This window comes from Gracilinanus agilis, chromosome 4, assembly GCF_016433145.1.
Source record: "Gracilinanus agilis isolate LMUSP501 chromosome 4, AgileGrace, whole genome shotgun sequence".
In the NCBI taxonomy this organism is placed as follows: Eukaryota; Metazoa; Chordata; class Mammalia; order Didelphimorphia; family Didelphidae; genus Gracilinanus; species Gracilinanus agilis.
Window position 1 is genome coordinate 229442328 of NC_058133.1, and position 18208 is coordinate 229460535.

The 18208-nt window shown below is 34.7% G+C and overlaps 1 protein-coding gene across 2 annotated transcripts in view; it reads right to left on the bottom strand.

Annotated features, from left to right (window-relative positions):
- Positions 1 to 18208, bottom strand: part of RPTOR (regulatory associated protein of MTOR complex 1) — a 547237-nt gene that overhangs the window by 159902 nt on the left and 369127 nt on the right. Inside the window, exons 14-16 of one of the 2 annotated variants that reach the window (XM_044676204.1) lie at positions 4283 to 4357; positions 2932 to 2997; positions 1817 to 2008 (exon numbers count right to left, since the gene is read on the bottom strand). The exons of the other annotated variant lie outside the window; for it this stretch is intronic. Coding sequence (XP_044532139.1) covers positions 1817 to 2008; positions 2932 to 2997; positions 4283 to 4357 — 333 coding nt within the window. The remainder of the gene's footprint in view (positions 1 to 1816; positions 2009 to 2931; positions 2998 to 4282; positions 4358 to 18208) is intronic. 2 annotated transcript variants of the gene reach the window in all.

The window sequence follows — 18208 nt, forward strand, 5'->3', positions numbered from 1 at the left end:
GAATAATAAACTGGAGGAGTTCCAGGCGAACTGGAGAGACCTCCGGGAACTGATGCAGAGCGAAAGGAGCAGAGCCAAAAGAACATTGTACACAGAGACTGATATACTGTGGTAAAATTGAATGTAATGGGCTTCTGTACCAGCAGCAATGCAATGACCCAGGACAATTCTGAGGGATTTATGGTAAAGATGCTACCCACATTCAGAGGAAGGACTGCAGGAGAGGAAACATATAAGAAAAGCAACTGCTTGAACGCATGGGTCGGGGCGGACATGATTGAGGGTGTGGACTCGAAACTACCACACCAATGCAACCACCAACAATTGGGAAATTGGTCTTGATCAAGGACACATGACAAAACCAGTGGAAAAGTGCGTCGGCCATGGGTGGGGGGAGTGAGGGGGGTGAAGGGGAAAATAGGAGCATGAAACATGTAATCATGTTAAAAATGATTATTAATAAATGTTAAAAAAAAAGATGTAATTACTTTCCTTATTTCTTTTAATCAGACAAATTTTTGCTTTAGCTGTCTGAGATCATGATTGCTACTCCTTTTTCTTTTTTTTTTTTGAACTCTTAGCTTCCACCTTAGAATCAATACCATGTATTGGTTCTGAGGTAGAAGAGTGGTAAGGGCTAGGCAATGGGGAATTTAGTGACTTGCCCAGGGTCATACAGCTAGGAAGTATCTTAGGTCAGATTTGAAACTAGGACCTCTTGCCTCTAGGCCTGGCTCTCAATCCACTGAACTACCCAGCTGCCCCCTACTTCTGTTTTTTAAAAATCTCAGTTGAAGTCCAATAGATTCTGTTCCATCCCCTTACCTTTACTCTGTACAACTGACAACTCTGGATGGAATGATCTCAGTAAAATAGACTTTTAGCTGATCCGCCTTATCCCTTCCAATTTATATTTCACAAAAATGTCAAAGTAATTTTCTAAAACTTTAAAAGTTTGGTCAAGTCATTTCCCTACTTAATAAATTCCCTAATGCTATTAGAGTTATAAATATAAATTCCTTTGTTCAGTTTTTAATGACCTTTTTACAACCTGAATCCAACCTGTCTTTCAATACTGATATTACATTTCTACTTTTCCCATATTCTGCAGGTCTCTTCTGATTTTTCCTAACTCTTCTCACTGGTTTCTAATAACTTTTGTGTAAGATTACCTTGCTTCTTTTATGTTGTGGTGTGTGTGTGTGTGTGTGTGTGTGTGTAGGAGGGTTTCCCTAATGGAATGAAAGCTTTTTGTGAGTAGCTATTACTTTGTTCATTGTATTTGTATCCATAGCAATGAGCATAGTGCCTAGTATACAGTAGGTACTAAATACATGCTTACTGATTTACTGCAACCTAATTTTGTCTTTGCAACTTTCTTACATTCTTCTTAGGTCTGCCCTTTGGAATAGAATTACATATTGAGAAATCAACCAATAAAACTCAAGGCTAGACATTTGAGAGTTTGAAGGTCCTTATGCTTTATTTAGATATCTGAGTCTGGGCAGTCAATTGCATAAATGATTTAATCTTTAGTTAAATAGAAAATTTGTTAACTGAGTCAATCTCAATGCTAGTTAAATTATGCATAATTATCTTATTACTACTATAAGACTTTGTGAATCTCTCTAATTCTAATACAAAATCCTTAGTTTAATAGGTACTTAATAAACATTTGCTGAATTGAATTCTAAGGTCTAAGATGAGGGAAATTTTTTCCATGGGGTCCTATAAAAATCTCAGGACAGGACTTCTTTTTTTCACTTAGTTTAAAACTCATCTTTTCAACCTATCATTCAATAATAGACCAACTTACCTCAGGAATTGGATCAGAGAGAAGACTGTAGAGTTTCTCATGGGCACTGTCTCTTACACCACACCACCTAGCTGAATCAAAATTCTGCCAAATCCGTCCCAAGCAGATGGCTACCCATTGGCGTAGCAGAGGGTGTGGGTCATTCAGTTGCTCCAGACAAATGGCAATCAGATTGCCTTGAAGACAGGCTTCCTAAAATTAGGGAAAATAATTGATCTCCTGATTACACAGGAAAAATTATGGAGAGGTCTATACAATTTACATAATATCAAAGTTTCCCTATTATTGAAATTCTTGGTCAAAAAAATTGCCAAAGGTCAGTTGCTTAGATCTTACTTTAAATCATGATATTCAAGGTAGAAATGTGTGTATTTTAAATAAATAGAAAGGAACAGGGTTCTATGAAGTTCTTTACCTTCTTTCCTTTCTTTTGAAAAAAGTTTATTAATTTTATTTCTTTGTTACATTAAAGTTCCCAGGCATCTTCTTCCCTCTCTCCATCCTTGAACTAGAAAAGGCATCATTTGACAATATACATACATACATACATACATACATACATACATACATACATATACATATATATGTATATGTACATATGCATTAAACTATGTCTTGCTATTATTCTTTCATAATCCCAATACTCTTTTGACTCATTTTTTATTGAATGTCAGAATATTTTATCTGATTGCAAAATAAGCTAGCTAGTATTAGACCTCCTTTTTGGCTTGCAGATCATAAAATCTATTTTGAATTGATTCTGGGTCTTCCCTGCAGCCAGTCCCTTCCTCTGGAATTACTTTCCATTTAAACTGAACATATCTTGCATTTACATAGTTAGCTGAATGTTGTTTTCCCTGTTAGGAGATACCAGCTCTACGAAAGCAGGGAACATATTTTTGCTTTGTACTCCTAGTGTTAGCATAATACATATTAAGTGCTTAACAAATATGGTAAATGCTTTTACACTGGAATCATTTGTGAGAACCATGAACCAAATCATGTAGCAAATAAACTCACTAAAAGTGATTCTTAAAAAACCCATAATAAGTATGGTGTTTAACAAAGTGATGGACTGGTAGGCTGCCTAGAAGAAGCAGGGTAGTGATACTCACCTGTCCTGTGTTATAGCTGTTGACAATCACAGCCAGAATGAAAGCTGTCATGGTTCTATGTTCAGCCTGATTGAAAAATAAGATACTCATTTTTAGGATTTAGTTTGTGTCCTTCTGGGGTAGAACTCCACCATTCCTATAGCTGATCAAAGCCATCCTGTCAAAACTTTTATGATACATTTATGGTTTTTCAATCTACTAAGAAAATTAAAAATAAAACAAAACAAATCTAAACTCTTTAAATAAACATGGCAGCATTATGAGAATAATTTCATTCCCAAAAGGAGAAAACTTGATTCCCCAAAAGACTGATATTATAGAAGAATAAGGGGGCTGATATGATAAGACAACTTGGTAAATTATGAGATTTACCAGATCTTTTCCTCTTGTCCTATTGTACTTGGGAATGTTAGTCTTAAAATGCAGAAGTAGTATTCTTTCCTGCCCTTTTATATGAATTCTAATTTGCTAAAAATCAGTGTAGTGCTTATTTAGAAAGATAAATTAAGAAAATAATAATCTTGCTTATGAAGTTTAACTACATATGATATTTTAGTAAAAAATTCAGGTTAAAGTATAAAAATATTTGTTGTAAAAAAGTGCTTATTTATAATACTTTCTGTTTTTTCCTTGGGAATAAATGTTAGGAGTCAACAGGACAACTGCCCATCTATTATCTGAGATGGTTACAGGAATAGAGGATTCTGGCTAATCAAATATTCTAGTTCAACTAAATAAAATTCAACTATTAGATTAAGGATCTATTATATACCTAAAATGATACTAGGAACTAGGGAGACATGCAAGTATTATAAAACACAGTTAATACTACATATATTTTACATGGATGATTAATTTTAAAAGAATCAAAATAAAATGCACTTAAAATCAAAACTTAAACTGAATACAGTTCAATTTCTTGTAATGACTCAGGAGACATTTCATGAAATAAAATCATTACTCTAAATGTAAATTATCATTTTGATGTAGCTGTGCAGTTGATTAATAGAGTTCTGTTGATAAAATCCTACATTACAATGAAAAAGCCAGTGAGAATAGATGTTTTTTAAGAAACTTATTTGTTCCATTTAAAGGAAAGGATGAAAAAGCCACTGGCATAACATAATATTAAGCAAAGAGAGTTGTTTAAAATCCAGAGGATATTAAAATAGTAGCTTGAACTTCCTGTGGTTGGGTATGAAACCCACCAGACCTTTCCCTTTGATGAATGAGTGTCTTGAGGTCTGTAGTCCTCATAAAAACCGATATTGCAACTGTGTAACACATAAACAGAGATAAACCACACCAATTCTTGAGAATGTCTGAAAGAAAGATGATGTTTGTTCCTTACTGGCATGTAAGGGTCTGCTAAGACAGAGAGGAAATATTTGTGACCGTTGTCCTTCACGAGATCAGCTTGGCATGACTAGGAAGAAAAAAAAGAAAGAAGGGAAAACAGTGAGCACAGTTACCTAAAGGGAATTTCTTTCTGCCTCTCATGATATATGAACGAATGAATGTACCATGAATATTTTATGGCTTAATCATTTTCTCCCCTCAAGCCCAATTTTCATTTGAAAAAATAGTGAGAGTTGTTGCTTGCAGACAAATTTTCTGTGGCTATGGATAAGTGGCTAGGATCTTATGTATTTTCAAATGTGAAATGGGCCTGTGCTATATTCTCTGAAAGAAATATGATCTATATAGTGGAAAGAGGCAAAGTCATAACTAGTTGTTGGGTATAACAGCTCAGTGTTTGGGAGACAATTTGAAAGATGTCCTAGAGATGAAGAATATCTTTAGGGACTCTCCTACTCTGAATGCAATCAATCAATTAACAAACATTTATTAAGATCTTAGGAACATTCCAGACATTTAATTAAGCCTGGAAGATACAAAGAAAAGCAAAAAACACTGTTCTGATCCTCAAGAAACACATATTCTAATAGGGAAAGCTATATGCAAATAACTATACACACAAGATATTTAGTGTAAATGGGAGATAATCTCAAAGGACAGGTGGGTGGGTGGGTGGGTGGAGCCAAAGCAAGGAGGGATCTGGAAATGCCTCTTGCAGAATATGGGATTTGAGTGATGGAGGTATGAAGGACAGTATTGTAACTGAGGAGCACAGAGCCAGAAGCTGATAGTATAATGTGAAAGGATGAGCAAGAAGACCAGTATTAATGATCCAAGAGTATGTGGAGGGGAGTTGAGTAGAGTAGAATAGAAAGACTGAAAAATAAGGAGGAGGCCAGATTGTAAAGGGCCTTAAAAGTCAGAACAAAGAAAGTAAAAGTGAAAATGTGAAAATATTTATTGGCACTATTTTTGTGGTGACAAGGAACTGGAAACTAAGCAACACAAATCAATTGGCAAATGGCTGAACAAATAATGATTATATGAATGCAATAGAATATGATTGTGCTATAAGAAATAACGTAGGGAACAGTTTTGGAGAAAGGGGAAGGCTTTAATGAACTGATACAGAGTATTGAGCAGAACCACAAGAAAAAATTATACTACGAGAACAACTTTCTAAAGACCAATGACTTTGTAAGGTTTAAGAACTCTGATCAATGCAACTATCAAATATGATTAAGTGGACTGATAAAGCAATGAACCAATTCAATAAACGTTTATATAATATTATATCATAACTATAAAACTAGATATGCAGAAAGAGACACATTTCTGGACATGGCCACCATGAAATTTTTGTTTGTTTTATTATGCTTATTTGTTATGAAGGTTTTAGTACTTTTTCAGTAAGGGAGAGGAGTTGGCAGAAAATGAGGACGGAAAAAATGCTTATTTGAAAAGAAAATTATTTAAAAACCCAAACAGAGGATTTTATATTTTATAGCAGAAGCAATATCACTGTAGTTTAATAGGAGAGAGGAAGGGAGATGGTCAGACTTGTGCTGTAGGAAGATCATTTTGGCAGATGCAGAGAAGATGGATTGGAGTGGGAAGAGAATTGGGGAAAGAAGACTAACCCGAAGGTTTTTGCAACAGTCCAGGAGAGAAGAAATCATTGGGAGCCTTTTTCAAGTGGGTAGCTATGTAATTTTTTCAGATTCTCTACATTTTCTAAGAACACAGACTCCAGGCTACTCCTCAGTTTTAGTCCCTATTTTTTCTCTTCCTAAAATTGTTCAATGTTCTGTTCTAACCTAATCATAGCTGATCTACATGCTAATTCAATAAACTAATATACATAGATGGATGGTATTTAAAATTTTTTTCCTTATGAACTTGACAAATTCAATAAACAAAATCATTTCCACATATGAAGAACAGAAAGAGGCCTGTTTATGACACTATAAATCTTTATTAAATACAGTTTAAAAATATAAAATAATAAATTGGATGCAGAAGTTACAAAAATATCCTAACTGCCACTCTTTGTTCTCTGCTGTGTGTGTGTGTGTGTTTTTTTTAAGTTTTCACTATTGGTCTTTTATTTTTTGTTTAGTTTTCATGGATATTTTCTGTTTCTATCAGCACCATTAGTATCTTATGTGCCCTTACTTTTCCCTTCCTAGAAAGACATCCCTTATGAGAAATACTACTTTTTAGAGAGGAGGGAAAAAAGTTAGCACCACTGACTGATCCACTGAAAAAGAATAAAACAGCACTGTATAAAACCTGTGGATGTCCCTCGTACATAAAGCAATAATGTTAGGGGTGTATTTTCTCATGTCTCTTCATTTGAATTTCATTTAATTTTTATAACTTTGTAATATTTACTTTGGATTTTGAGTGTGTCATTCTTTCGATTTACATTGTGTATATTGTTTCCGTGGCTTTGCTTACTTCACTATGCATCAGTTCATATAAGCCCAGTAATGGTTCAAAATGAATGAACATTTTATTTACCTAATTTGCATAATTTTACATTGCTTTCCAAAATAGTTGTAAGATGATGAAACAATAGACTAAAATTTCTGTGATGCAGCTGAAGCAGACATCTGAGAAGATTATACTCTTACAATCACACATGAACAAATTAGATGTCCCATTTCTGAAAATATGTTTAATTCTGGACTTCTAGTTCAATACTTTCCACAGGTAGAAAGTACAATTCATCCATGTTTTAGAGAGAGTAGTGACTGTTCCATTGTACTGACTAGTGCTCTTAAGTCTTTCAAAATTATTTTTCTTTACAATGTCATGGTCATTGTATAAACTGTTCTCCTGGTTATACTCACTTAAATCTGTACCACTACAAACAAATATTTCATGGTTTTCCTAAAAATTTTACTGAAAACTTTTTAAAAATACACAGATGAGAACAATAGCACAGCAGTTCACAAGGGCAGTTTTTAAATTACTTTGATCAACTGATCATTTCTAATGACACAGTTATATTCATTTACTAAAATTTGGGAGCAGATGGTGGTTTAGTAGCAGTGAAAACTGAAACTGCTCTGACAATCCTTCCAAACTGTTTGGTAAAATTTGTTCAATATCTCCCCAATTGATGAGCATCTTCTTAGTTCCTAGTTCTTGCTACAACAAAAGTGCTGTTATAAATATTTTTGTGCACACGAGGTCCTTTGTTTCTTTGAATCTCTGCAGTTCATGCCTAGTAGTGATACAAAGTAGGTGCTATTTTTACTCTAATGAGGAAAACAGAAACTGAGAGGTTAAATGATTTGCCTCATTGGGTGACAAAAGTCCTACTTCAAAGTCTAACATTACAACTATTATTCTACCAAATGCATTTTAAAGATATTAAGGAAAATTGGGTCTACAAACTATGCTGAATCTCTCCCAAAGAGAGGGATGTGTTCAGAATGATGGCAACTTATTCTTGATTCTTGAGAACAAAATACAAAACAGTGATTTGTATACGTATTCCACACAAAAGTACACACTAGTATCATTCTTGCCTTAACGTACAGTTAGAGTTATAAAACATTCTCTTATAAAATATAGCAAGAATTTATTGTTCCTAATTGAGGAAATTTTTGCTTAGGCATGATCCAAGGTTATCTATTTTATTTTTTTCTAAATTTAAAATGCCTGGCATACTTATTCCCCTAAAACCTTTTTTGGGGGGCAGAGTAGACAATAGGTTTTAAAGTTATTCAGCTAGCAATATTAGTGCATTACATATGGATAAAATATGCACATTCTGGTGTTTTACGTGGATATCAAAGATCCCAGAAATCAACAACATTTATTAAATATTTCTTGTGTACCAGGCTCTGTGCTAAATATTGAGGATTCAAAGAAAGTTATTAAAAACATAGTTACTTCTCACAAGAAGCTCACAGATTAATTAATATTAGGAAAGACAACGTGCAAATAGTTAGGTATGAACAACATATGTACAGATGAAGGAAGACTGGGAATATTTTCTTGTAAGAGGTGAGGCAGTAGCTGAGATGAATAATACCAGGGAAGTCAAAGGGCAATGATTAGGGGAGAGAGAGTTTCAAACATGGGAAACAACCAGTAAAAATGTCCAGTCAGGAGATGAAGTTAAAAATAAGATCCATGATCATCTTCTACGTAGCCCCAAAGCTGATGTGTGTAAAATGTGGGCTCTGAAAAACTTCTTATCGGGTATGATATAATGTTATTATTTAAGACCTTTAAATCCTGAACAGGATATAATCAGGGTTTTCATGTTGAGAAAACGGTCAAAGAAATGTGACCTCTTTAAAATGTTCACATCTTACCTCTGTGTGGACACTTTAAAGATAACAAATTTTTCAAATCAAGGGCTCAGAATATTAAGATGTCCATCAATCCACCTTCAGGTTCCAAATCAAATTCTTAGAGCCAAATGTGAAGGCTGGAAAGTACATTGAAGATGATCAAGTTGAATGTCTTCATTTTATAATTAAGGAAACCAAGGAATTTGCTTTAAGCTTTATAGGCAACTGGGATTTGAACCTAGATCCTTTGACTACAAATCTACCTTTCTTTTACTATATCTTATAGCTGTCAATTTGATTTTAAAGGATTTTATGCAGATGATAAGATTGTGATGACAAATGAGCTTGCTTTGAAGTATTATTTGTTCATTTATTTTCACTCATTTATGTATTTTTATTTTATTTTTTTAAACCCATACTTTCTGTCTTAGAATAACAACACTAAGACAAGAACTAGGCATCAAGGGTTAAGTGACTTGCCCAGAGTCACACTATTAGGAAATGTTTGAAGCCACATTTGAATCCAGCTCCAGGTCTGCCTCTCTATCCATTGTTCCACCTAGTTGCCTACAGTTATGTATTTTTATCTTGGGTTGTCACTCATTGTAAGTGAAAATAATAACAGTTCTAGTTTCAAAAATTATATAATTCATACTTCTAAGCCAGAATGCTCTCCATTTTTCTTCTAAATTGGTGAAATAATTTCACTAAATTAATGAAATACGATTACACTGTAATTCAGACAAATATCAATTATTAATTTTTTTTTCATGTTGCAACATGTTTTGCTCTAACCCCTTTATTAAAAAGCACTATATCCTTACCGCTATTTATTAGGAAAGGAAAACAAACCCTCAAATGAAAAAACAAAACAAAAATACTCAAACAGCATCTGACACACTTTGCAAAACACTGGGCTCACTAGAGACTTAGGGGTTCAGAATAAATGAAGCAAAAAAGTCTGGCAGTTAAGAATTCTCTGAAGAAACCTTTTTTTTCTCAAATTTCTGTTTTTGCCAGATCAAGATTTAGGTAAGACATAATAAGGTCAGAATAGAAGAGGGAGAACAAACGGGAGAAAAGAAAGAACCTGATTATGAATGCACATATTACCTTTTTCCTAAACAAAAAGCAGAAAATAAAACTCTAACTTGGGTTTCAGTTCCACTGGCAACTTTGATTCTTCTCATTGCCTTAAAAGACTTAAGGGAATCAGAATTTTTAAAAAAATCAGAAATGGAATTGGGCTGGGAATGAAGAAAGGCAAACTGCTTAAAGGAGAGTGCTACAAAGGAAGATGAGAGAAAATATTTTAACGTTCAGCAAGTAATGATGCAATTTTCAAGTGGTCTAGATACCAAGGCAGTGAAATTTGAGGCCAAGTGAAAATTGTGAAAGTTTGGAGGATCTTTTCATTCTGCTAACACAGAAAATAAAATCTACTCTTTGGGGGATAGGGGGAGAAGTAACTAAAGCTAAGAGGAGGGCTTAAGTAACTTGCAGGTTATTTAACAACGTGATAGAACCCTTCATAACTTACCTTCCCCCTCCCTGACCTTTCGAGTCTCCTTACACCTTATTCCCCAACACATACTCTGCAGTCCAATGACATTGGCTTTCTTGTTCTTCTTGCATGAACAATAAAATAGTTCTTGTCTCTGGGCATTTTCTCTGTCTCCCTTGTATAGAATATATTCCTTCTTCAATGAATGGCTTCCCAGGCTTTCTTCAAACCCCATCTAAAATCCTGCCTTTTATAGAAATTTTTTTTCAATCCCTTTTAATTCTAAGTGCTTTTCTAATTTTAATTACTTTCTATTTATCCAGAATATAGCACACACACACACACACACACACACACACACACACATTGTGAATATGTATATATTCAAGTGAATATATAAGTGATAGTGAAAAAGGGCAAGATAGTGAAAAAAGGCAGGGGCTGTCTTCTGGCTCTTTTTGCATCCCCAGCAAAGTGCCTGGTACATACTAAGTGCTTAATATTAAATATTTATTGAGAGACCAATAAATGTTTAGTTAGACAAGAAGATATAATTTGAAAGAAACTTTACATGCAAACATCTTGACTAAAATTTGCAAATGTTATCACAAAGAATACTAAACAAAAATAGTAAGTAACTCTACTGCAGTTTGTCCTTGGGTAGGAAAAAATATTTACTTAGTATCTTTCAAAATTAACAAAATTGCATCTAACATGATCTTTCTAACTAAGGGAAGAATCACAATACCAAAATGCATTTTTAGTGGACTGTTAGTGAATAAGCCCAAAGGTACAATGAAATGAGTTACACACCCAGTTTTAAAAAAGTATATATGACTACTAATAAGACTACTTTCTGGGAAAAATAATGTCAAAAATGGGGATTTTTGTTTACTGGTCACAAGAGCTCAATATTCCTTACAAATTAGCAGGGGAATATTTATCTGGCAGTTAAATGCATCACTTTATTATGGGATGCTTTCAAAACTTCCACATAACATTGAAACACTCCTATTTGAAAACTTCAACTTTTACTAAGTGCCTGCTGTAGAACACTGCCTACCTGCTGGTGACTATACAAAGACTGCTAAGTCAAGGTCCTTCCCCTCAAAGAACTCATAATCTATTGGGGGGATTAAAAGATGCAAATAACTATAATATAAAATGATGTACTGATAATTGCATGAACTACAAATTGAGGGTCATACAAATTGAATCAATTATTTAATTGTTGGTGACATGAAGTTGGGAAGAATTTATGAATATTATTTTTGGTTGTTCTTGTTCCTTAAATACTGCAAGATGGCTTCCTTTTTGATAGAAAAGGCAACATGAGGTGATTGGGAATGCCATAGATAAATTTGGAAGGTTCCTAGTCCTGGATCTGTCACTTAGAAGTAAGTGCTTTCCCTTTGACATTATCTCCCAAATAGAGATGTCTATATCTTGTATGAACCTTTGTATGGTAGGAATGTTGTCTTCCTCATTAGAATGTGAGCAATGACTGTTTTAAATATTCCTTTGTATCCCTAGCACACAGCACAATGTCGGGAATATAGTTAAGTACTTAATAAATGATAGTTGTTGATGGGACTATATAAACTTTCATAAATAAAAATCTCATATAGTTTACTTTCACAAAAGTAAAATGAAAAGGGTGAACTCATGTGATCTCAAAGATCTTCAATGCAGTTTTTTTGAAAAGTATATTTAAAAAAAGGAAAGAATATATGCCAAGTTTCTGTTATTTATATTCTTGGGACAGTACAAGTCAGCAGCATCATCTGCTATTAGGGAGAGGATACAATACAGGTTGTATAGATGATCTACATGAGCTGGGGAAAAAAAAAGGAGGGCAGAAGGCTAACTCATAAAAACAAAACAAAAAAATAGTGTTTCTTCCCCAGGGGAGATATGAAATAGAAAAGTTTGGTGTTCTGAAGGGGTACTGAAATTCAATCAAATTCAGTTCAATAAAAACTTGTTAATCACCTGGTATGTAAAAAGCATTATATTAAACACTGAGTATATAAAGACAAAAGTAAGAATCTATGTTCTCAACCAGCTTAAACTCTACAAGGGCATTTTACATCTACAAACTCTATTTTATACTTACAATCTCTATATCTTGAATATACATACACATACAACATAACTTAAGGAGGGACACTCTAAGGATTAGGGGAATTAGAAAAAGTTTCATGGAAGAAGTTATACCTAAGCTGAGTCCTGAAGAAAGAAGAGATCTCTGACAAGAAGAGATAGGAGTGATGTGAATTAGAGGAGTGACACAAAAATCATCCTAAGACATTAAAAATTTCAGTGGATGGATCTCCTGTTACCTCTGGGATAAAATGTAAAGTGCTTCTCTCTGGCACTTAGGAATTTCTATAATCTGACTTTACATTTTACCCCAGAGGTAATAGGAGAGCCATCCATTGAAAGTTTTAATGTCTTAGGATGATTTTTGTGAAAGCTGAGTAGGCCAGGGTAGGATTGGAAATAGGAAGACCAAGTAGAATGCTTTTTACTAAGGTGGTGGAAGTGTGAGTAAATGGAAGCAAATGGATGCAAAATCTGTTGTTAAAGTAGTAGAATCAGACTTCCTGTTAAGATGGCTTTCTGAACATCCCAGTGGATATAAGTTCTATGCTAACAAATATGTAAAAAGACCAGCAGATTCAAAAATGATCAAGAAACTCAAAGAAAAATTATAGTAAATGCTTTCATTAAACCCAGGACTATAAAGATGGCCAGAAGCCACAAGTTAGGGTATGGCTGAACCAGTTATAGTATATGAATATAATTGAATATTATTGCATTCTACAGGGAATGGGGTCAAATGAGAAAAACCAGGATCAATCTTCAAGTGATGAAGTTCAAAGTGGGTAGAAAGGGAGAGTGGAAATGTTCAGACTGGGATCCCCCAGATGTACCACAAGTCAATAGTACTCTGGCCTGGGACATTTCAGAGGGTCCTGTAGACCAAAGCTGCATGAATGCAGTTGATCCAAGGTGACCTAAAACATACAAATGTTCTGAAGTTAGACACATCAAGAGAAATAAAAGTCAGCACAGTATTTAAAAAACCTATCAAACCATTTAAAATAAAGAAAATATATTAAACCAAGTTTGAAGTTTCATTTTATAACTATCATGTTGGCAAAGATGGCAGAAAAGTAAAAATGAGAATTGTTGGAGGAGTTGGGGCAGAACAATCACATAAAAGCATTGCTAGTGGTTGTAGGTGCTGGTCTAAAACTTCTGGAAAGCAATTTGAATCACACTCCAAGGTCAATAACCTTTGTTACATACACCTTGTCCCAGAAATATCACTAATAAATGAAAGACAGAAAAAGAAAAGATAATTTGTAAATACAAAAATACATGTACCCAAAGGCTTAAAGAAGTTTTAAGCTATTAAAGCTTTTGAGACAATGTGTATTTATAGCAGGGCTTCAGGTTGTAGGAAAAAATGAGGAATTAAGATATTATCTATAGGTTGGGGTATGACTGAATAAATTATTATATATGAATATAATTGAATATTATTGAGTCCTAAGAAATGATGAAAGGGATAGCTTCAGGGAAACTTGAAAAGACTTGTGTGAACTGATGTGAAACAAGAAGTACAGCATTGTAAAGAAAAATTACTTTGATAGACTTAAGAACTGATTAACGTGAGGGCCAGCCAGGCCTCCAGATGATTGTTTCTTCTTTATAGTCAGGAAAGCAGGAAGCATATAGAGATTCTTTAGAAGAGAAAAAGAAAGAAAGGGAAAGATTTAAGGGACAAGGAAGGAATGAGATGAGGAACACAAGGAGAGAGATTATCTTTAGTGAGAAGATATAGGTCATCTCTTCATAAATGACTGGAGAAAAGGAGAAGGGTTATAGAAAAGTTTGAGATATGGAGTAGGGGAGATGAGAAAGCAAATTCATCAGAAATGGTCTAAATTTTCTCATTAAACCTGAAGGTCTTGTCATCCATTGAGATAGTATTTAAACTTTAAGGAGAGGAGAAAGCTTGCAACAAGCTATTGTGGGGAGCTAGATAATCAGTCAATTAGGGAAGAATAAAAAGATTGTCTAAAGTGGAGAGCCCAGCTGAGATTAGATAATTAGAACTGAACAGAGATGGTGGTCGAACCAGAGGCCAAGCTTCATGGGAGTTCCACTGGTTCATTTTGTGGTGAGAGTCTGACTTTGCTTGTACCAGTGATTTAACATCTGCCATTCTGTAACGTGCTCTATATTATTAATATTAAACTAATAATTCCATGGCCCACACTGCCTGAGGTAATATTTAATATTGGTACCCCAGAGAAAACTTGGCATTCTGATATCTAATCCTCTATGATAGCCACTAACTTTAACTGCCTTCAATAAAGAAGTTAGATCTGCTTAGGGCCACCAGGTCAAATATCACTACCAGTGAAAAATGAATGTACTGAGGATGAGAATGCAATGAGAAATAATGTCTGATGTTTCTGCCTGTCAGGCTCTACAGGAAGATGTCAGTTTTCTCAAGTCAATTGTTTCAGTTTTATGTCACTAGCAAGTGTAGTAGAGAGGCATAAATGAACTAGTATTACTATGGGAAGGAGAAAGGAGGCATTCTTTATGTTGCTGCTTAAAAAATGAGTCTGTTTCTGCAGGCAGGACCTGAACAATTTATACAGTTCTATCACACTAAATATATGCCTAGTGTGGGAATGTACTGAAGGGCTGACCAGGTTCCTGCTTTTCTTCCTGCTCCAGTCCAACACTGCTGATCAAACACTAGTGATTCAGTGCAGTCTAACAATTAATCACTGTTCCCTTCAGTCAACACACTGAAAAACAGCCTTTCTTGATTGCCTTTAGCATCTGGGATAACACTTTACTTACATTTGCAGGGCATATCCTTGCAGTCATTAATCTTTCAAAAGGATAATCTATAAAACCACCACCACAATCAAATTTTCCAGTCAGATATAGTAGGCTGAGTGGCCACTACATTGCTGAAGTCAATAAATAGCAGGTTATAGACCTTCTGCCTCTTCCTCCTTTTCTTTTGGTTTTTCATTTTGGGAAGATGTTGACATTAAAAGAAACTTCATATTTGACAATCTGGAAGCATTTGAAAACAAATATTCTTCTATATCATGTTCTTTATTTCCCTGGATGTATCTCTGATAAATCATGGCCCAAGTTATCTGCATAAGAGCTGTGCTTTTCTTTTATTTCCTCTAATATATCAGATTCTTAGATTGCCTTTCCCCAAGCAGAGGGGTGTGTGTGTGTGTGTGTGTGTGTGTGTGTGTGTGTGTGTGTGTGTGTGTGTGTGTGTCCCTGCCTAATTGTAGTGTTGGGAAAAATGGAATGAACCCATTTTGTGTTTCCCTAGCTGTCACTGAGATACTAGAACATCTTCTTTCGGTGTTAGTACATCTTTGTGCACAGTATCATGATAGGTGTAAATGTTTCTCTAACAAAGGGTAGTTAAATCCACGTAGGGGTCCCTTCCACAAACAGCAAGCCATCTTAACCAGTATGCTTGCTGAGAAGTCACTATCTACTTGCATTTCAATTTTACCAGAAAATGAAAAAAACTACATAAACAGATATCTGATATTCATTCTAGATTATATAAAGTTGCTTCAGACGTGAAACTGGGGAATCTGTTGATACACCTTCCCTGATGTGATCATTTCTTTCATTTTTTAACATGTCCTCAATCTGTTGTGGTTTGGGAAACAAAATTCACTAGCATGGGAACTGAGGTATTTAAGATGTACTTATTTTTACAGATAGTTTTAAAATATGCAATTATCTCTCAGCACAGTTGTCTAATTGTTTATTAACTGGGACAACTATCTACATTGGGGTTGGATTAACTTTACTACTGTGTTTTCCACTACGCATTCTAAATAGAACAGGGAGATATTACAGTAAGGTAAATATGGTGCCTAAAACAGAGCATATAATTGAAATTCCAGACCTGGCAAAAACCTGAGGCCTCTCTTGAGAGAAAGTGACAATCAAAAGGTTAAAAAAAGGAAAAGGAGGAATCTGACAATTTGAGAGGTGATAAAAACAAATGGTTACCCTGAAATGAAGCTTATGACTATAGGGATGAATAATGTAGGTACAACTGCAAAGAGCAGATTAATTCACACAAGACCCAGCAAAGGTTACATTGATCTCTTTGGTTTCTCTCAATAATATAGGCTGCACACATCAGAAACTTTTTTGATGAATTCAAATTCTGCTGAAGGGGTTAATTATGGAATGCTAGATAATAATTCTGAAGAATAAAAATCTTTTTGTTTTTAAGTTAGGAAATTATTTAGTGGAGGTTTGAGGTTGAAATCTATGAATGATGAAATGTGTTTCTGAGATTGAAGTATAGAGTATCCCAAAAATTTTAGGCATCTGGGATACTGTATTTCACTAAATTTCTTATCACTTCTGTCTCCAAAGAATACTGTGTAATTTTTTACAGAATGCTGAAGACCAGCTACCTACTGGTGGCTAGGGAAATCCTCAAATTTCCTCTATTCAAGTCCTTGTGGAAGCTCCCCACCACCTTCTCTCAGAATGCACACTAGAGACAATCACAAGAACACTGGGTCCTGGGAGAGATCCAGGGCTGATGCCAGTAGGGGTGTTATTAGATACACAAAGGAGCTGCTGCACCCTCTAATTTCCACCACCTATACTGGGCCCTAGTGAGAATGAAAGAAGCATAAGGTATCCAGGGAAGTAATTTTGACATCCAGGAGAACAGGTAGAATAGTTCTGATGGAAGCACAAATAAAAAAAGGTCAACAGCATTAGTTTCCTAGGTCATAAGGTCTGTTTTGGTGGATCTTTTTTAGTTGAACTCAGAGGAGCAGACCTAAGCCTGGTGATTCCTCACTGTTTCCTCATTTTCTGCTTTTGCCTCTTCTTTCCTAGGAGATGTGGGCTTATTTCCCAATCTTTGTTTCTTAAGTTTGTCAGGAAGCTTGTTTTTGCTATTGTAAAAAATCCAGTTTCTCTAAGATAAAATAAGGTTAAGTATCTCATTGAATTACCAATCTAAGTGTTTCATTACTCAAAGGCACTTGAAAGAAAATCAATAGATAGGATAGCACACAGGAGAGATGTAGGAAATTTTTAATTTCAATATATATCTTCACAATTCTTTCATACAGTACCAGGTGAGGTTCTGGGGTGAGTGGGTGGGTGGAAGGCTGTAATGGCAGGCTGGAGTAGGGAAGAGAAGCCTTGGAACAGCATTGGTGGAGATTGCAATTGAATCAATTAGGGAGAAACAGAATGAAAGCCCGGTTAAGATTAAATAATAAACTTTCCCATCCACTAATTCTCTGCCTGGACTCACTGTCCAATGGTTAGCATACTTTCAACTATCGTCCATCCTACAGTGGCTGTGCCAACTGCCTATTCCCCTTTCAGAAAAGGGTTATTCTCTATCCTTTCTTTTAATAAAAATTGGTAAGATTTTGTTTTTTTCATGATTACATATAATAATAATTTTTAACATTTTTTAAATTTTGAGTCCTGTATTCTTTTCTTCTCTTTCACTGAGAATAAGTGATCTGATATAGATTTTACATGTAAACATGTAAGACATTTTCCCTTAATAATCCTTTGTGGAAGAAAACTTGAATAAAAAAAGTGAAGAAAGAAAGTGATATGTAGAATGCTTTGGCCTGGATTCAGACTTCATCAGTTCTTTCTCTAGAAGCAGATGGCATTTTTGTTATAAGTTCTTTGGGATTGTCTTGGATCATTATATTACTGAGAAAAGCTAAGTTATTCACAGTTCATCAAATGATAATTGCTGTTACTATGTACAGTATTCTCCTGGTTCTGCTTACTTCACTACATCAGTTCTTCCGTTTTTCTGAAATCTTCCTGCTTGTCACTTCTTATAGTGCAACAGTATTCCATTATACCCATATGCCAAAACTTACTTAGCCCAATTGATGCATATTGCCTCATTACTAATTCTTTGCCACAAAAGCAGCTCACAAAAAGAGCTGTTTTAATATTTTTTGTATATGTAGGTCTTTTTTCTTTTTCTCTTTTGGGATATAGATCTAGTAATACT